Genomic DNA, 19,619 nt, shown 5'->3' with positions numbered 1-19,619 from the left:
TCCCAGCAAAGCCTAAAAAACAAAATCTTTTTATGTTCTGCTTGATATTGTAGAAGTGGGCAAACGTCCAAAGCTTACATTTCGATGGTCCTGGTTTGCAGTCATTTCTATAGTTACACTCTGCTGTGACCCTGGAATTAAAACAAATACATTTTCAGAATTTTTAAACAACAGCAAAAAGGTCAAGAAGTTAAAGGGAACCTGTCATCTTTAATTTAGCTATTAAACTTATCCTTTCTAAATCTTTATTGCGTTTCCCCAGTCATATAAATCACAATTAGAATTAAATCTGCTACCGATTTAACTAACAATCTTTTCTTCACTTCCCGCCATCTATGCAAATGTGCATAAAAGAGTCATATCTTACGTCTCTCAGCCGAGAAGAGTCCAATCTTCCCGGAGTCAAGCTCCTCATAGTGTAATATGTTGAAACATGGTGACAGGTTCCCTTTAAAGGGTAATTCCATCTGAACAGAGTGCTGGCTCGACTTCTTCCAGCAGTCCAATAGCAGTGAATGGAGAGGTGGCTGAGTTTTTGAAATTCGCATGTCGCTAAATAAGCAAACGTGTGAGTTGCACTATGACCCCATTCATTCCTATGGCTACACTGTGACCTTTGGTTGTGCGACAGCTGTTGTGGCCAAAATCGCTGTGTAGATCTACCTTTAAAGTGAATGTGCCATCAGAAAATGTTTGTTTAACGATAAAGAATTTTCATGAGATTTTTTTAAAAATTTTCATGTTACTATATATTTTAAAAAATGTATATAATCCTGTAATTGTTGCACTGACCACTACGTTATGATTTCATGTTCAGAATTACAATGACAAGACATCACCTCTACATGTATAACACAGGACCCACCATTCACAATAGATGATATCACATCTCATCTACTTCCTCCTGACCTCTACACAGGTCACAGAGCATGCCTAGTAGACTCTCCCATAGAATTAGATAGAGTCAGATGCTGTCCATTGCATCTATGGATCATGTAGCTGCTCTCAAAGGACAAGAAGTCTCAATAAATTTTAGGGCTAGTGGCCAGCTCAAAAACAGCACTTTAGGATTTCTTTTAAATATAGGGACATGGAAATAAAATGTAGAAAAAAAAATAACCAAAAATTCTAGAAACAAGTTTAACATAAAAATGATTTAAACCAGTGTTCCTCAACTCCAGTCCTCAGGGCCCAACTGCCGGTCATGTTTTAAGGGTTTCCTTAGTATTGAGAAGATAATATAATTAGTGTCAATGCATCAGGACTTATCACAGGTATTCATTCTGTGGGATATTCCCAAATCATGAGCGGCAGGACTGAGGAATATTGATTTAAACCAGTGTTCCTTAACTCCAGTCTTCAGGTCCCACCTACCGGTCATCATTTGAGAGTGTCCCACAGAATGAATACCTGTGGTAAGTCCTGATGCATTGACACTAATTATTTCACCTGTCCAATACTACAGATATCCTGAAAACATAACCAGCAGGTGAGCCCTGAGGACTGGAGTTGAGGAACACTGATTTAAACACATTTCCATTAATTAACTGTTGTAGTCATATGTAACCTGCTCATTCTGCTGTGTGAAGACCTCCACTACTGCTGCTGTTTCTGAGGGTGTGCGACTAAGAATTAGAAAACAGGATCCCCTGTTTCTGCAAGTGTACTCAATGGGCAGATATCATACCAGCTATAGTCTACATCCCCTAGCTCAGACGACAGGTAAACTTTACTATACTTCATTCACATTGGTGAGTTATTCTTATGATTGCTCAGAAAATAATGACTAGAATCCATTGACATCTGATGTATACAGAGATTTCCATGAGATTATTTACATAAAGAGCATTGTGAAAATGTCTCCGCTTACCTCCAAGCTCAGAATACATTTGAGATAAAGCTGCCTTCTCCTCTGATGCCATAGTCTGCAGAATCTCTTCAAGCTGTCATTACAAGAACAAAAATGTTAATTTCTTCTGATGTAATTTCATAGCATGGGTTGACTATGGCTGCACATATAGCTTGTTGTAATCACACACACAAAAAAACCCTATCAGACTTGGGTAGAATGGTCCAAAGCAATGGAAGCAATCATTCTGTTTCGAGCTGTGTGTGTCTGCCAGCCTACAGTTAGAGACATTTCTCTGTACACCATCTATTGTACCATAGAATCTGAGTATATTGGTATCAGAGTCTTCTTTAGACCAAGTGCTGGAGAGGGAAAAGGACCATTAATCAATTAAAGTGTACCTCCAGTTATAAAAAAAGTTTTCATAAATGAATAGTACAAGTTAATATAAGAAACTTTGTAATATATTAAAGAATTATAAAACTGCATATTGGCAGCAATGTTTCTTGGAGAGCAGCGGCCTTCTTGCAATTCTGCCATGCACACCATTGTTGTTCAGTGTCCTCCTGATGGTGGACTCATGAATAGGCTTGAGCGAATCAGCCTTCGGATAATAGATCCAAAGTTGATTCATTCAAATACTTACATTTTAATGATCAGCATTAAAATGTATTGGCTCCGTGGAGCCAAAGTTCTTCTTGCTGAAGTCGCGTGAGGTTAATTCCTACTGTATGCATATCTGCGTATTGAAAAACGATTTAAAATAGGAATCCGAAGTGGGCTTTGGTAACGAGGTACCAGCCAGTACTCAATTTTCCGAAAGCCATATATATTTTTTTTACATTTTTCTGCCGATTGTCTTGTCTAGGGGGCTCATTTTTTTGCGGGAGAAGTTTTATTTGGTATTATATTGGGGTACATATGATTTTTTGATCATTCAATATTACACTTTTTAGGGCAAGGTGACAAAAAATGGCTGTTTTGGCAGTTTTTTATGGCATTCACTTGAGGGGTAGATCATGTAATATTTTGTAGAGCAGGTTGTTACAGACGCATGTGATACCTAATATGTCTATTTTTTTACACAGTAAAAGTATACTTGAAAAGAACAAATCTTGCTTTGTGTAGCCATTTTCTGAAAACCATTTTTTTTTTTTTTTGGGTGATTGTCTCTGTAGGGGCTCGTTTTTTTTCCCGGGATGAGGTGACGGTTTGATTGGTACCATTTTTAAGTACATAAGACTTTTTGATCTCTTGGTATTACACTTTTTGTGAGGCAAGGTGACAAAAAAGAGCTGTTTTGGCACAGTTTTTATGTTTTCAGGTTATATTTTTATCGAGCCAGTCGTTACGGACGCGGCGATACCTAATTTTGTACCTAATAATATTTACATTTTTTTCTATATTTTACACTTATATATATGTCTATCATGGGAAAGGGCTGTCTGTTATATTTTTTTTGCTTGATACTTTTCATTATTTTTTTTTATTATGAAAAACACTTTTTTTAAACTTTATTTTAACTTTTTATTTTTGTCCCACAGTGGGACTTCAACTTTTGGGGATCTTATCCCCTCTGCAATGCATTACAATACATAGTGTATTGTAATGCATTGACTGTCGGTGTATTACCAGTGTAATACACTGACAGACTGCCTGAAGGAGAGACCCAGGGGGCTGGATCCCCTAGGTTTCTGTAGGAGGCAAGCTCTGATGCCTGTGTTAGGCATCGGGCTGCCATTCCCACCATCGGGACCCCGTCCCCGCAGCGCGGGCACCCGATGGGGACAGCGAGGGAGCCCATACCTTCCGCAAACCCTGTGTATGCCGCGGTCAGAGCTGACGCCAGTGTATTCACCAATGCTGGTGTATACAACAGGGGCTTGGCTGTCAGGAATAGCTGGACCCTGTTGCTGATCAAGCGGGCGTCCTGCAGCGCCATACATGGGATCCTACAGGTTAAATAAAACAGGTCACCCACTCACACCTGATTGTCATCCTATTGATTGAAAACACCTGACTAATTTTACCATCAAATTATCCGCTAATCCTAATGATTCACACACTTTTGGCGTTTTTTTTTACTCTCTTTTTTGGGGGTTTTATCCCTTCAAACATAGCATTCAGAATTGATCTAGGCTGTCTAGCTTCTACTTTCATAGTTACCCCTATAGCCTTAACCAATTGATCCTCATCTTAAAACAGCAAATAACATCTTGCCTCCCATAACATCTTCCAGAGATAAAAAAAATCTCCAAAATAAACACAATTCACCTTCCTCCTGACCAGATTCTTCATCACTAGACACATCAGATAACCCGGAATGACGAGTACTCGGCCCATCATAGTTCTTCTTTAAACCCTTAAATAGTAACTGTCATTTCAACAAACTATGCATACATGAATAGTATACGTGTATACAAGGACCATAATATATCTTATCAGAGAAAAATCCCTTCTCTTTACATAGATTTCTATGGAAAACATGTGCCTCTGCCTCTTTAAATGAGCATTTTTGTCTCTTCTATCTCACTGTGGCTCACTCCTCACCCTCCTCTCTCCATAGACTTTTATGTAATCTGATCCTTCAGTAAGCAGACAGCCTTCTTGTCTCTCCAGATGAACTTAGCAAAGAATGGTAGTTTAGGTGATTGATGAGGGAGAAAGGAGAATTTTCTCTGACAATATATACAGTCCTAATCAAAAGTTTAAGACCACTTGAAAAATTGCAAAAAATCATATTTAGCATGGCTGGATCTTAACAAGGTTCCAAGTAGAGCTTCAACATGCAACAAGAAGAAATGGGAGTGAGACAAAACATTTTTTGAGCATTCAATTTAATGAAAACAACGAATAAACTGAAACAGGCTGTTTTTCAGCTGATCAAAAGTTTAGGACCACACCTCCAAAAAAAAACTAAACCCCCCCAAAACAGAAATCCAACCTCCAAACAAGAACTCAGTATTGAGTAGCTCCGCCGTTATTGTTTATCACTTCCAAAATTTGTTTCGGCATGCTTGATGCAAGCGTTTCCATGAGGTGAGTGGGAACATTTCTCCAAGTGGTGAAGACGGCCACACGAAGGCCATCTACTGCCTGGAACTATTGTCCATTTTTGTAAACTTCCCTTGCCATCTATCCCCAAAGGTTCTCAATTGGATTTAGATCAGGGGAACACGCAGGATGGGCCAAAAGAGTGATGTTATTCTCCTGGAATAAGTCCCTTGTCCTGCGAGCATTACTGTAGCGTTGTCCTGTTGAAAAATCCAGTCGTTACCACACAGACAAGGGCCCTCAGTCATGAGGAATGCTCTCTGCAACATCTGGACATAGCCAGCGGCCGTTTGTCGCCCCTGCACTTCCTGAAGCTCCATTTTTCCACTGAACGAAAAAGCACCCCAGACCATTATGGTGCCCCCTCCACTGTGACACGTAGAAAACATCTCAGGTGGGATCTGCTTGTCATGCCAGTAACGTTGGAAACCATCAGGACCATCAAGGTAAAAAAAATTATCATCAGAGAATAAAACTTTCTTCCACCTTTGAATGTCCCATGTTTGGTGCTCTCTTGCAAAGTCCAAACGAGCAGTTCTGTGGCGTTCAAGGAGACGAGGTCTTTGAAGACGTTTTTTGTTTTTGAAGCCCTTTAGTCTCAGATAACGTCTGATAGTTATGGGGGTGCAGTCAGCACCAGTAAGGGCCTTAATGTGGGTCGAGGATCGTCCAGTGTCTTGACGGACAGCCAATTGGATCCTCCGGCTCAGTGCTGATGACATTTTTTTGGGTCTTCCACTTGACTTTTTAGTTCCATAACACTCAGGATAATTTAAGAAATTCCAAATGACTGTCTTACTGCGTCCCACCTCAGCAGCGATGGCGCGCTGTGACAGACCCTGCTTATGCAGTTCAACAACCCGACCACGTTCAAAAAGGGAGAGTTTTTTTGCCTTTGCCATCACAACATGTGACTACCTGACAGAAAATGACAATGAATCCACATCTTTGCACAGATTTGGCCTTTTAAAGGCATGTGGTCCTAAAATTTGGATCAGCTGAAAAACAGCCTGTTTCAGTTTAATCGTTATTTTTTTATTTTTTTTCAAATCTTTTTTATTGTTACATGTAAGGTAAAGTTATGAAACAATATTCACATGACTTTGTTTGTTTCCAGATCATACAATTACACTACAGCGTAAAATTACATGGTAGCATAAAGACATATAAATATCTCTATTACATGTGTACATATTATTCCAAAAGGCAAGTAAGAAAACTCCTGTAACTCCCCCCCCCCATCCTAACCCACCCAAACATATAATTAACTGGAATGCCTGGTTGTCGCTCATTCAAGTTTCTTAAAAAAAATCACACAACTATCGGGCTATGCGCCAGCCAATCGCCCCAAATTTTATCGAACTTTTGAGGGCATCCTCTCTTAGTGAAAACTCTCTTCTCTGCCATCAACATATCATGAACCTTCCTTACAAATTCGCCTAGTGCCGGTGGGTTACTCTGAATCCAATGTAGCGCCACTAATTTCCTGGCAACATACAACAGTCTACCTATAGCAATTTTAGCAAATTCAGTAGTTGCGAGCTCCGAGACATATCCCACTATACATACTTTCAGGTCACTTTGCACCCTTAACTCCATACGCTTGTGTATCAAGTCTAGTATCTCTTCCCAGTAGCGTGCAATAACTGGGCAAGTCCAAAGCATATGCAGTAAGTCCGCAGGCTCTTCCGAACACCTAGGACACTTTGCATCAGCCCTACATCCAACCCTATGCAAAAACACCGGTGTTTTATACACTCCGTGTAGGATAAAGAGTTGCGACAGCTTGCCCTGCTCACTCAGGGACACCTTTGGCACTGCTTCCAGTATATCAGCCCATTGATTTTTCGGAATCTCTCCTACATCTCTTTCCCATTTACTCATTCTCGACAATGGAAAAGCAGCAAGGAATTTTTCCAACAACAGAGCATACACTTGGGATATCAAACCTCTCCTGCTACCTCCCATCAAAATCAGCTTTTGAACTGCCTCCACTTTAGCCACTAAGCAGCCCGTCCTTATAGTGGTCTCATACGCATGTCTAAGTTGGAGATACTGATAAAAGCAATTACGTGGGATATTAAATTCTTCCTGCATATCCTGGAACGACTTAAAGACATTTCCCTCAAGTAAGTTCCCTATTCTCCACACCCCTCTGGACTCCTAGTTCTTAGATGTAGAAAAGTGTAAGAACTCCGGCAATATATTGTTATTCCAAATTGGCGAGAGTTCACTTACACCTCCTATTCCTCTCAGTTGTTTAATTTTGGCCCACGTTTTCTTCATGAGATCTATCAATGGCAATTTCTCTTTCCTTAAAGTAACCCCAGCTCCTTCCAGGATACACATAAGGTCTCTTTTACCTAGCCATTGTTGTAATATTTGGCACGTAGTCTCCTGAAGGTTGCCCTCCATCCATCCCTGATAATGTTGGCTCTGTGCAGCAAGATAATAAAGCCACACATTGGGCACCGCCAGTCCCCCCTCCGTCTTAGGGTATTGCAGCGTCTCCAACCTAATCCGTGCCCTACCGCCCTTCCATATCAATTCCCTAAAAATAGTGTTGATCCTCCGGAACCTGTCCAAAGGTATCCAGATCGGAGCATTATTTAATATATATAGTAATTGTGGCATCAACACCATTTTCAGTAGATTAACTCTACCCACTACAGAAAGAAATAATCGGCACCATGTCTTGACCTTAAGCCTAAACCTAGCCAAGAGCGAATTCAGGTTAAGTTCCTCAAAATCCAAAATTCTAGGGGTAACATATATCCCCAGATATTTAATTTTCGTCACCCATGGTACCACACCAGTACTCGGCATGTTCAATAAGTCCTGACCATCTATAGGCATCAACGCTGACTTCTGCCAATTAATGGTAAGACCAGAAAAAACCCCAAACCTATCAATAAGGGACATAACAGCGTTCAAAGAGGAATTAGTATCCCTCAAAAATAACAGGGTGTCGTCTGCATATAGAGAAACTTTATTTTGTATAGAGCCATATTGGAATCCCTTGATTTGCTGTGATTTACGGATCGACGCTGCCAGGGGTTCTATCGCTAATGCGAATAATAGAGGCGACAGTGGGCAACCTTGCCTAGTACCTCTTTGCAAATTAATGTAGTCAGATATTCCTCCGTTGGCTCTAATCCGTGCTCATGGAGTGGAATAAAGCACCTGGACCCATCTAATAAATTGAGTACCAAAGCCCATACAGTTCAGAACCGTCCAGAGATATTTCCATTCAATACTATCAAACGCCTTGGCAGCGTCAAGCGCCAGCACAGCTCTATCCCCACTATCCTCCCCTGGAATCTGTAAACTGGTATACAATCTCCGGACATTAATGGCAGTAGATTTGCCGGGCATAAAGCCTGTTTGATCCGGATGCACTATGGTGAGAATCAACCTAGACAACCGTGTCGCCAACACCTTCGCTAGCAGTTTTACATCTACTGTCAACAGCGATATTGGCCTGTAGGAATCCGGATACTTGGGATCCTTCCCAGGCTTCGGTATGACTACAATTAGTGCTTCTTGGATAGAAGGCGGCAGCGACCCAGCTTCCAGGGAGAATTCAAATACCTTAAGCAGTTCAGGTAACAATATCCCTTGAAATACCTTATAGACTTCCATTGGGAGTCCATCCACCCCTGGGGCCTTATCTCTTGCCATGTCTCAAAGCGCTTCCTCCAGCTCCTCTATCGTAATTGGTTTGTCTAGTTTTCCCCTATCTTCGTCCGACAACTTAGGCAGCTCAGCTTCCTCCAAGAAACCAACCATTTCTTCCACTGTGCTGGAAGTCATAGACGAGTACAGAGAGGCGTAGAAATCCTTAAGAACTTCCAAAATGCCCTGTGTGTCCTGCCTAGACGTCCCCCTGCTATCTACCAGCTCCTGAATACACGTTGTCCCACGCTGAGCTTTAGAGACGACAGAAAGTAAGTGTCCCACTCTTTCTCCTTCCTCCCATGTCCTCATTTGATAAAAGCTTCTCTTACGTTCGGCCGCCTGCATTAGGTGACATCTCAATTGTTCCTGTGCTGCCTCAAGGGTCCTGCTATTTTCTAATGTGGGGGCTAACTGAAACGCCTGTTCTGCTTCTGAAACCAATAGGTGGGCCCTAACATCAGCTTCTCGCGATTTACTTTTATGTAGACTGATATCTTTGATCAGTAGCCTTCTAAGGTATGCTTTCATGGCGTCCCATACCATGGGTGGAGAAGCCGTCCCTCTATTAATGGTAAAAAAGGCCTTTATATCTTTCGCCATACCTGACAGGTCCCCCAAGATCTGCAACCAGTACGGATTGCATTTCCATATAGTCAGTTTTTGTTGAACCATTGCAAAGTTTACACACACCTGCATAGGCGAATGATCCGACAACGACCGAGGTTGATACGCAACAGTATGGAGCAACGGTAACATTGCATCATTAACCAGTGCCAGATCTATGCGTGACAGTGAGTGATGTGTGGCCGATCTACAGAAGTAGGGTGGCGCAGTCTCCAAGCATCTAACAACCCTGTCTCCCTCATAATATTTTTCAGCGCCGTACTGCCCCCTCCCTCTATCCTACATCTATCTAAGTGATCGTCAGGTGTACAGTTAAAGTCTCCCAGAAGCAACCAGGGCACCCCAGGGAAATCCGCCATAAAGTTCATAATCCGTCTCATCAAGGGTGAAGCAAACGGGGGAGGAATATATACCGCTACCAGCACTACCTGAACCCCATCAATTTTACAAAAAAGGCATACAAATCTTCCCTCGTCATCCACTACTTCCTTAATAGCCTCAAAGCAAATGCTTTTATGTATTAGCACACTCACGCCCCTGGGGTGAGAGGACATGACAGCGTGCACAGCATGTCCCACCCATGGCTTATTCATCCACTGTATAGTCTCACCAGTTAAGTGCGTCTCTTGTAGACAAAGTATAGCTGGTTGAAATCTCTGCAAATAGTGGAAAATACAGTGTCGCTTACGCACGTCTGCCATGCCTCTCACATTCCAGCTAATTATAGTGACCCCGCGTGACATGATGAGATGTTAAAATAGAACAGCACTTTACATTATAACCTCTCGGGGATACCAAAATCCCAGCGCAACCAGGCACACCTTTATACAGTAAACATGTCCCAAATTCCCCCCCCCGAATGAACATAGCATATAAGTGCACATATAACACTTGGATTTACGAATCCAAATTTGGGGCTTCTACTTAGTAACATGCCCACCATTGGAAAGATTAAAAAAAAAAAAAAACACGTATAGAAAGAATACGATACACACACTCCCTCTTGGGTAAAACCGCTTCCTCTCAAATAGTCGGCAAATACCCATTCTGCTCCTTCTCCCGCCACCAAGGATTTTATGTAAACACGAAAAAATAACAAGTCCCAACAGGAACCAATAACCAGAGCACATACAGTCATGTGAAAAAATTAGGACACCCTTTGAAAGCATGTGGTTTTTTGTAACATTTTTAATAAATGGTTATTTCATCTCCGTTTCAACAATACAGAGAGATTAAAGTAATCCAACTAAACAAAGAAAACTGAAGAAAAGTCTTTTCAAGATCTTCTGTAAATGTCATTCTACAAAAATGCCTATTCTAACTGAGGAAAAAGATAGGACACCCTTGCCCCTAATAGCGAGTGTTACCTCCTTTGGCTGAAATAACTGCAGTGAGACGGTTCTTGTAGCCATCTACCAGTCTTCGACATCGGTCTGAGGAAATTTTACCCCACTCCTCAATGCAGAACTTTTTCAGCTGTGAGATGTTTGAGGGGTTTCTTGCACGTACAGCCCTTTTCAAGTCACCCCACAGCATCTCAATGGGATTCAAATCTGGACTTTGACTTGGCCATTCCAGGACTCTCCATTTCTTCTTTTTCAGCCAATCTTTGGTTGATTTACTAGTATGTTTTGGGTCATTGTCATGTTGCATGGTCCAGTTCCGCTTCAGCTTTAATTTTCTAACTGATGGTCTCACATGTTCTTCAAGCACCTTCTGATACACAGTAGAATTCATCGTGGATTCTATGATGGTGAGCTTACCAGGTCCTGCTGCAGCAAAGCAGCCCCAAACCATGACACTTCCACCTCCATGCTTCACAGTTGGTATGAGGTTCTTTTCTTGGAATGCTGTGTTTGGTTTACGCCAAACATGTCCTCTGCTGTTGTGTCCAAATAATTCAATTTTGGACTCATCTGTCCAAAGAACATTATTCCAGAAGTCCTGGTCTTTGTCAACTTTATCGCTGGCAAATGTCAGTCTGGCCTCGATGTTTCTCTTGGAAAGCAAAGGTTTCCTCCTTGCACACCTCCCATGCAAGTTAAACTTGTACAGTCTCTTTCTGATTGTAGAGGCATGTACTTCTACATCAACAGTAGCCAGAGCCTGCTGTAGTTCTCGAGATGACACTTTAGGGTTTTTGGATACCTCTTTTAGCATCTTGCGGTCTGCTCTTGGGGTGAACTTGCTGGGGCGACCAGTCCTGGGCATGTTGGCAGTTGTTTTGAAAGCCCTCCACTTGTAGACTATCTTCCGGACAGTGGAATGGCTGATTTCAAAATCTTTTGAGATCTTTTTAAATCCCTTCCCAGACTCATAGGCTGCTACAATCTTTTTTCTGAAGTCCTCTGACAGCTCTTTTGCTCTCACCATGGTGCTCACTCTCACTTCAACAGTCAGGAGCACACCAAACTAAATGTCTGAGGTTTAAATAGGGCAAGCCTCATTCAACATGCAGAGTAACGATCTACTAATTATGTGCACCTGGTGTGATATACCTGTGTGAGATCTGAGCCAATTTAAGAGGGAATACATGTGAGGGTGTCCTATCTTTTTCCTCAGTTAGAATAGGCATTTTTGTAGAATGACATTTACAGAAGATCTTGAAAAGACTTTTCTTCAGTTTTCTTTGTTTAGTTGGATTACTTTAATCTCTCTGTATTGTTGAAACGGAGATGAAATAACCATTTATTAAAAATGTTACAAAGAACCACATGCTTTCAAAGGGTGTCCTAATTTTTTCACATGACTGTAAGTATAGGTATACTCAAGTGTCCATCTTCGGCACTTTACGCTTCAGGTGTCTTTGATGCAGTCTCTCAACTGCCGTTCATGGATATCCAACCAATGCGCAGCTTCCTCTGGGTCTTCAAAGAATCTCGTAGAGCCCAGCGCCACCACCCTTAATCTGGCAGGGAACAGCATAGCATATTGGACTTGCAGCCCTCTAAGTCTCCTTTTAACATCCAGGAAACGATTCCTCCGTCTTTGGACTTCATTGGAATAATCCGTATAGATAGATACTTTAACGCCGTTCAGGGACATGTCCGCACAATCTCTGGACATTCTCAGGATAGCGTCCCTATCTCTGAAGTTTAGAATCTTTGCAAGTATGGGTCTTGGAGGTCTTCCCGGCGGTAGTGGTCTCATGGGCACCCTGTGCGCCATTTCCACGGCATAAAGTGACGACAGTCCTTTATCATGAAAAAGTTGGTGAAGCCATTTTTCAATAAACTCAGTAGCGTTCGCTCCCTCGCACTCCCACTATTCGGATATTATTTCTCCGCAATCTATTTTCCAAATCGTCGGTTTTGGCATACAGTGCAGCAATATCCTTGTTCACTGCCCTGCTGTCTGCCTGAAGGGGCTGAATCTCATCCTCTATTGTGGATACCCTCTTCTCCAATTCGGAAGTGTGCTCCGATATTTTGTGCAGATCATGTCTGATTATGGAAACATCTGAGCGGAGGCTACCAACTTGAACAGTAAGAGCCTTGAGGGTGGTATTACAGCTAGAAACAGCCATCATTATATCTTTCAGGGTAGGTTCTGATACTGGCCCTTTTTTAGGGGTCTCTGTCTCTTTAACAGGGCTGTTAGCAACTGAGGATTGCTGACCAGGCAGTACTTGTTCTTCCTCATCAGAGGAACCCACCTCCTGATCCAGGGTTTCAGGCATCTCATCCTCTTTTTCATCAGCCCAGTTCTCCTCTGCTGCCACCACTCTAGCATATCTGCTCAGCCGCGCCGCTGCCTGTCTGCTCACCGCATCCTGCTGCGCTGCCTCCTCCTTCCGTTCGGCGCCATGTTGCTCAGGCTCTGGCTTGTCTTGCCGCGCCGGTTTATTCTCCTTTTTCACGGGCCTGCCGCTCTCACACTTTTTGTCCCCGCTCACACCCGGTCCCCGGTGGGAGGAATTGAAGTGTCACAGGATCGCTGCTGTACTATTTAATCAGGATACCGACGGGAGCTCCGAAGAGTGCGACTCACTCCATGCGGTGGTAGGCCACGCCCCCTTAATCGTTACTTTTAATTAATTGAATGCTCAAAAAATGTTTTGTCTCACTCCCATTTCTTCTTGTTGCATGTTGAAGCTCTACTTGGAACCTTGTTAAGATCCAACAATGTAAAATAAGATTTTTTGCCATTTTTTAAGTGGTCTTAAACTTTAGATTTTTTTGTACCTGTACTAGTGATTTATGCAAAGCTTGTTGAAATAACAGTGAACATTTAAGTGAATTTTGTTACTTCCTCTGTTTAATACTGTTTGTTGTGGAGGCCACATAATCAATAAATGAGGAACACAGATTCTTAACATAACCAGACACCAGATTCTTTCTGCAAACTGCATACTCTTTGTTATGGGTCACAGAGGTGGCTTTTTGGGGGGCCTCCCTACACTGCAAATACAATAGGATAAAACAAGCAGCAGCAACAGAACACAGACAGAGCTCAAAAGAGCAAAACTAATTAATGCACCTCGTTCCAGGCAGGAGGGTCTGGAGTTTACTCTGCTCCATCTCCTGCAGCTTCTGACATGGTGGTGGAATTCAGCCAAGAAGTAATACATACATCAGCATACCGGTCCCCAAGATGCTGCAAGAGCTGTTCTGCTCAGTGAAACTAGGGAAAATACAAGAGTCCTGCTTCTACATCCCCCGTCCAAAAGAGGTTCCAAGCTGCCCCCTATAGAGTCTTATGATTCCCAGGAAACGCCTCTCTAGGGTCCATTCACAAGACTGTATTTCTGGGTCCGCATCTGTTCTGCAACTCTGCAGAATGGGTGCGGACCCATGCATTCACACCGTGTGCTGTCTGCATCTGTACTTCCGTTCCACGGCCCCACAAAAAAGAATGTGTCCTATTCTTGCCCGCAATTCCGGGCAAGAATAGGCATTTCTATCATAGGGCTGGCATCCGGTATCCTTGTGAATGTACCCTAAATGGATCCAGGCATAATGGATATATTTTTGCATCTGTTCTCATCTGATAAAAAAAAAATAATCTGTCCAAAAATACTTTGTGTGTGTAAAATGCTTATTTTCTTACTGATAACATTTATTGGTCCAGTAAAGTGCTGTAATAGGCATACCTTCTCATTACGTTTCCTCTTTGAACGATACTTTTTTCTTTTTGGAAATCCACCTTTGCAATGAAATACACATTATAAATTAAAATAATGGAATTGTCACTCATTTCTGTATGATGCAGCTAGATTTACTCAAGCCATCCTCTTTTAAAGGGGTACAGTATATCGATAGGGTATGCCAGAAATGTCCAACAGGTGCGGGTCCCACATATAGGACCCTCTCCTATTGAAAGAACAGGGCCCCGCAGTGAATAGAAAGGAAGCCGTGCATCTCTGAATATGGTCTGAATCCAGACTAAGTATATTAGAGAATGGAGTACCGCACACGGTTTTACTCATCCAACAATAGTATAAATATGCGGCACACAGAATATTCTTTGCAATTTAAAGGTCATTTTATTTAGTGATTTTCACAATAAGAGGTTCATGATCCAGTTTATAGGAAATTAAATGCTGCGTAACCACTATCCATATATGAGCCGGACGTTTCAGTCCATAGGGACCTTCTTCGGCGGCTTGGACTTTCTGTGGTCAGAGGTAAAGGGATATCTGGAGGATAGTGGTTACGCAGCATTTCATTTCCTATAAACTGGATCATGAACTTCTTATTGTGATTCCAGACTTACACATGGGGTGATAAAAATTTAAATGGAAGCCTCATCCCCAAACCAACTTTCACCAAAAGCACAAAATCTATCATCAGTAGAAAGAAGTAGAATATAAAATACCCACTGAGAGAGAAAACTTTATTCACTTTTGGATTCAGTATAGAATCACTTTCTTCTGAAGCTGTGCCACTTTCTTCTGAAGCTGTGCCACTTTCTTCTGAAGCTGTGCCACTTTCTTCTAAAGCTGTGCCCGAGCTCATGCTGGATGTCAAATAACAATTGATAAGTTAATGGTTGAAAGAATTATAAAACCATATAAACAAGAGAACACCTCATACATACATATACACACACAGCTCCTCGTCACTGCCAGAAATGTGGGTGGGGGTGCACTCAAGTGGCTGCATACGTTTTACTATTTATCACTTAAAGAGGTTGTCTCACTTTAGTAAATGGCATTTATCATGTAGAGAAAGTTAAAGGGGTTATCCGAGACAAAAAAACTGTCCCCCATCTGCCCGTGCCCCTCACACTGAATCTACTTACCTGGCTCCTTGCACCGCTCCTGGTCCCTGCACTGCCGCAGCTGCTTCTCCCCGTCAGCGGGGGGGGGGAGCAGCCAATGGCGGGCGGTGACGTGGACGAGCCTCCCTAGCATAGCGGGAGCCATGTAAGTAGATTCAGTATGAGGGGCCCGGGCAGATGGGGGACATTTTTTAGTCTTGGATAACCCGTTTAATACAAGGCACTTACTAATGTATTGTTATTATCCATATTGCCTCCTTTGCTGACCTGATTAATTTTTCCATCACATTATATACTGTTTGTTTTACAGGGGTTACGACCACCCTGCAATCCTATCTAATGGCCAGGACCATGGGAGTGTGCATAAGCAGGCGCTTTTTCCTATGAGGTGCAAGCATGGCCACCTTTACTGGATTTAAGGGTGGTCATAACCATGGAAATGAGCCCTGGAAAAATGAATCAAGCAAAGGAAGCAAAATGAACAATCACAATACATTAGTAAGTGGCTCGAATTAACTTAAAGGGGTTATCCGAGTTAATAAAAAAAATAAAAAAAACACTTAATCTACATGATAAATTCTATTTGCTGAAGTGAGACAACCCCTTTAAGAGAACAGTACCTTATGTTCAAACGAGTCCACAGTTATATTGATTATCGGTAGCACATCCCTGATTACACAGAGAGATGTGCGGCGCGATTATACAGGCCAGTTATCATGAACACTTAGTCCCAGTAATTGACCTGAATATCTCGCAGTGTATTAGGGGCTTAATGGGATTTCCCAGTAAAAATGAATTTTTAACCAGTTCTTGCAGCATGGCACCTGAAACCGAAGAGTTATACTTACCTGCTCCCCGCGCTGTTTTTACTTGGCAGTGCATGGCCATGGTCACATGAACCTCTCCAGCCAATCACTGGCTTCAGCGGTGATGTGGCCACAAGCAGGGTGTCACTGCTGCAGCCAGTCATTGACTGGAGCGGTGTATGTGACCATGGCCATGCACTGACAGGTGTAAAAGTGCATGAACCGGAAGATGGAGGCAGGGGGCATGAAGCAGGTAAGTATGAATCTTCTGTTTCAGGGGTCATGCTGCAGGAACTTGTTAAAAGTAATTTTTACGGAAAAGTGGCGACATTTCCTTCCTGCCTCCTATTCATAAATCAGCGATTTCCGTCACTGGTTATTACCACCTCCTGCCAGTTACAGGTGCCATGTAATAACCAGTAAGCATTTTACCTTACTAGTGGGGAAATCGCTTATTGGTTAACACTTTAATAACCAGGCCTGAACAGACACTTTTTTTTGTGATTTAGCGCACGTGGTGGTTCGAACAGTTGTAACTTTTTTATGTGTTGGGATTACCAATTTTTTTGTTTTATTTGGGGGAAACTGTACAAAACATTTTGAAAAATTATAATTTTTTTTTTTCAAACTATAGCTCCTTATCCTTTAAATATGCAATTTCACACCGAAACAAATTTTTATAATTAGTTCCCTATTTTGTGGCGGTCGTTTTGTTATATAAGGCTACTTTCACACTCGCGTTTGGTGCGGATCCGTCATGGATCTGCAGAAACGCATCCGTTCATATAATACAACCGTCTGCATCCGTTCAGAACGGATCCGTTTGTATTATCTTTAACATAGCCATGACGGAGCCGTCCTGAACACCATTGAAAGTCAATGGGGGACGGATCCATTTTCTATTGTGCCAGATTGTGCCAGTGAAAACGGATCCGTCCCCATTGACTTACATTGTGTGTCAGAACGGATCCGTTTGGGTCAGTTTTGTCAGCAGCGTTTTGGTGTCCGCCTCCAAAGCGGAATAGAGGCGGAACGGAGGCAAACTGATGCATTCTCAGCGGATCCTTTTCCATTCAGAATGCATTAGGGCAAAACTGATCCGTTTTAGACCGCTTGCGAGATCCCTGAACGGATCTCACAAACGGAAACCAAAACGCCAGTGTGAAAATAGACTCTATGTATAGTTTCACATGAATGGGGCAATAATGGCGACAGTTGTGGTGGGTATGGGTGTTTTTTCTTTTATGTATTTTATAATTTTTTAACTTAATTTTTAATATATTTTTGCTACAAATTAGGGTTGTCACGATACCAAAATTTTAAATCGATTTCGATACCATAAAAAAGTATTGCGATACTCACCGTGTGCATTCTGCATTTTATGGACGTCCGGCCCATAATCGAACAGTCCTATCCTATTTTTTGGGGGGACAAGGTGACTAAAAAACGGCGAATCGCGCAGTTTTTTTTTTTTTTATCCCTGTTACGGTGTTTACCGCATAGGAGATATTTTTTTATATTTTAATAATTTGGACTTTTCAGATGTGGCGATATGTAATATGTTTATTTATTTATTGTTTATATATTTTATATGTAAAATTGGGAAAGGGGGTGATTTATACTTAATATTATTTTTTGGGGGGTTTTAAACTTTTTTTTTTTTTTAATAACTATTAGCCCCCTTAGGGGCTAGAACCTGGGATATTTTAATCCCTTGCGGAACGGCCGGATCGCGGACCCATTAAAGTGATCTGCTGCAGCTGCCCCATGGGTGTTCGTGCATTGTAGCCTGCATTTTGCGGGCCACAGCACGACCACGGGGCACACACGTTCGTGTGCAGGAGGCCTTAGGCCTCATGCACATGGACGTTTTTTTTTCACGGTCCGCAAAAACGGGGTCCGTAGGTCCGTGATCCGTGACCGTTTTTTCGTCCGTGGGTCTTCCTTGATTTTTGAAGGATCCACGGACATGAAAAAAAAGTCGTTTTGGTGTCCGCCTGGCCGTGCGGAGCCAAACGGATCCGTCCTGAATTACAATGCAAGTCAATGGGGACGGATCCGTTTGACGTTGACACAATATGGTGCCATTTCAAACGGATCCGTCCCCATTGACTTTCAATGTAAAGTCTGGAGTCCCTTTTATACCATCGGATCGGAGTTTTCTCCAATCCGATGGTATATTTTAACTTGAAGCGTCCCCATCACCATGGGAACGCCTCTATGTTAGAATATACTGTCGGATATGAGTTATGGGGACGCTTCTAGTTAGAATATACTACAAAGTGTGTACATGACTGCCCCCTGCTGCCTAGCAGCATCCGATCTCTTACAGGGGGCCGTGATCAGCACAATTAACCCCTCAGGTGCCGCACCTGAAGGGGTTAATTGTACTATCATATCCCCCTGTAAGAGATCAGGGCTGCCAGGCAGCAGGGGGCAGACCCCCCCCCCCCCCCCCCCCAGTTTGAATATCATTGGTGGCCAGGGCGCCCCCCCCCCCCCCCCCCCATTGTAATAATTCGTTGGTGGCACAGTGTGCGCCCCCCCCCCCCTTCCTCCCTCTATTGTAATAAATCGTTGGTGGCACAGTGTGCGCCCCCCATTGGCCCCCCCTCCCTCTATAGCATTAACAACATTGGTGGCCAGTGTGCGGCCTCTGGAACTCTGATCACAACTATCACTGCACTACCAATGAAGCGGGGTGAGGGGACCCTGTGGCCACTGCCACCAATGATTTCATACTGGGGGGTTGGGAGCACACTGCGCCACTAATGCTGCACCTGAGGGGTTAACTGCCGCTGATCGCGGCTCCCAGTCGCGTGCCGGCTATGTGTTTCTGCAACCGGCACCCGCCTCCTGTATTTGTATTAATGATATAACTTCGCTTCAATGGTGGCGCAGTGGCCACAGCCCCTCCCCTCCTCCGCCACTCTCTCCTCATTGGTGGCATCGGCAGCAGCACCACAGGGGGGATGGAAAGAGTGACTCCTTCTCCCCTGTGCTGCTGAGCGCGCTGAGAGCAGTAGCGCAGCCAAGTATCGGTAAATGGCAAATACCGGTATCTAATAGATACCGGTACAAAAGTATCGATTGGGTATCGATAATTCGATACCCGATGCAACCCTACTACAAATACACTGACACTTTTTGTTAATTTTTCACTTTTTCCTTTTTTTTTTTACTTTGATTTGTATTTTATTAATATTTTGTTGTATTATTTTTTTTATAATTGATTTATTACTTATTTAAATATATTTTTGCCACATAATATGTCCCCCAAGAGGTCATAAAAAGACTGTTGGGGGACAATGAACACCCTACTATTTTCTTTTATTTTCTTTTTTATTTTCTATTATTTTTTTTAATATATTTTTGCCACATAATGT

The 19,619-nt window shown here is 42.6% G+C and overlaps 1 protein-coding gene across 3 annotated transcripts in view; it reads right to left on the bottom strand.

Annotated features, from left to right (window-relative positions):
* Positions 1-19,619, bottom strand: part of LOC120996234 — a 142,310-nt gene that overhangs the window by 46,468 nt on the left and 76,223 nt on the right. For all 3 annotated transcript variants that reach the window (XM_040426019.1, XM_040426021.1, XM_040426022.1), the window contains exons 10-13: positions 15,027-15,163; positions 14,298-14,350; positions 1,871-1,943; positions 79-131 (exon numbers count right to left, since the gene is read on the bottom strand). In XM_040426019.1, the coding sequence (XP_040281953.1) occupies positions 79-131; positions 1,871-1,943; positions 14,298-14,350; positions 15,027-15,163 (316 nt within the window). The remainder of the gene's footprint in view (positions 1-78; positions 132-1,870; positions 1,944-14,297; positions 14,351-15,026; positions 15,164-19,619) is intronic.

This window comes from Bufo bufo, chromosome 3, assembly GCF_905171765.1.
Source record: "Bufo bufo chromosome 3, aBufBuf1.1, whole genome shotgun sequence".
Classification (NCBI taxonomy): Eukaryota; Metazoa; Chordata; class Amphibia; order Anura; family Bufonidae; genus Bufo; species Bufo bufo.
Note: the sequence above shows the minus strand (reverse complement) of the source record. Positions and strands in the feature narration are given on the sequence as shown.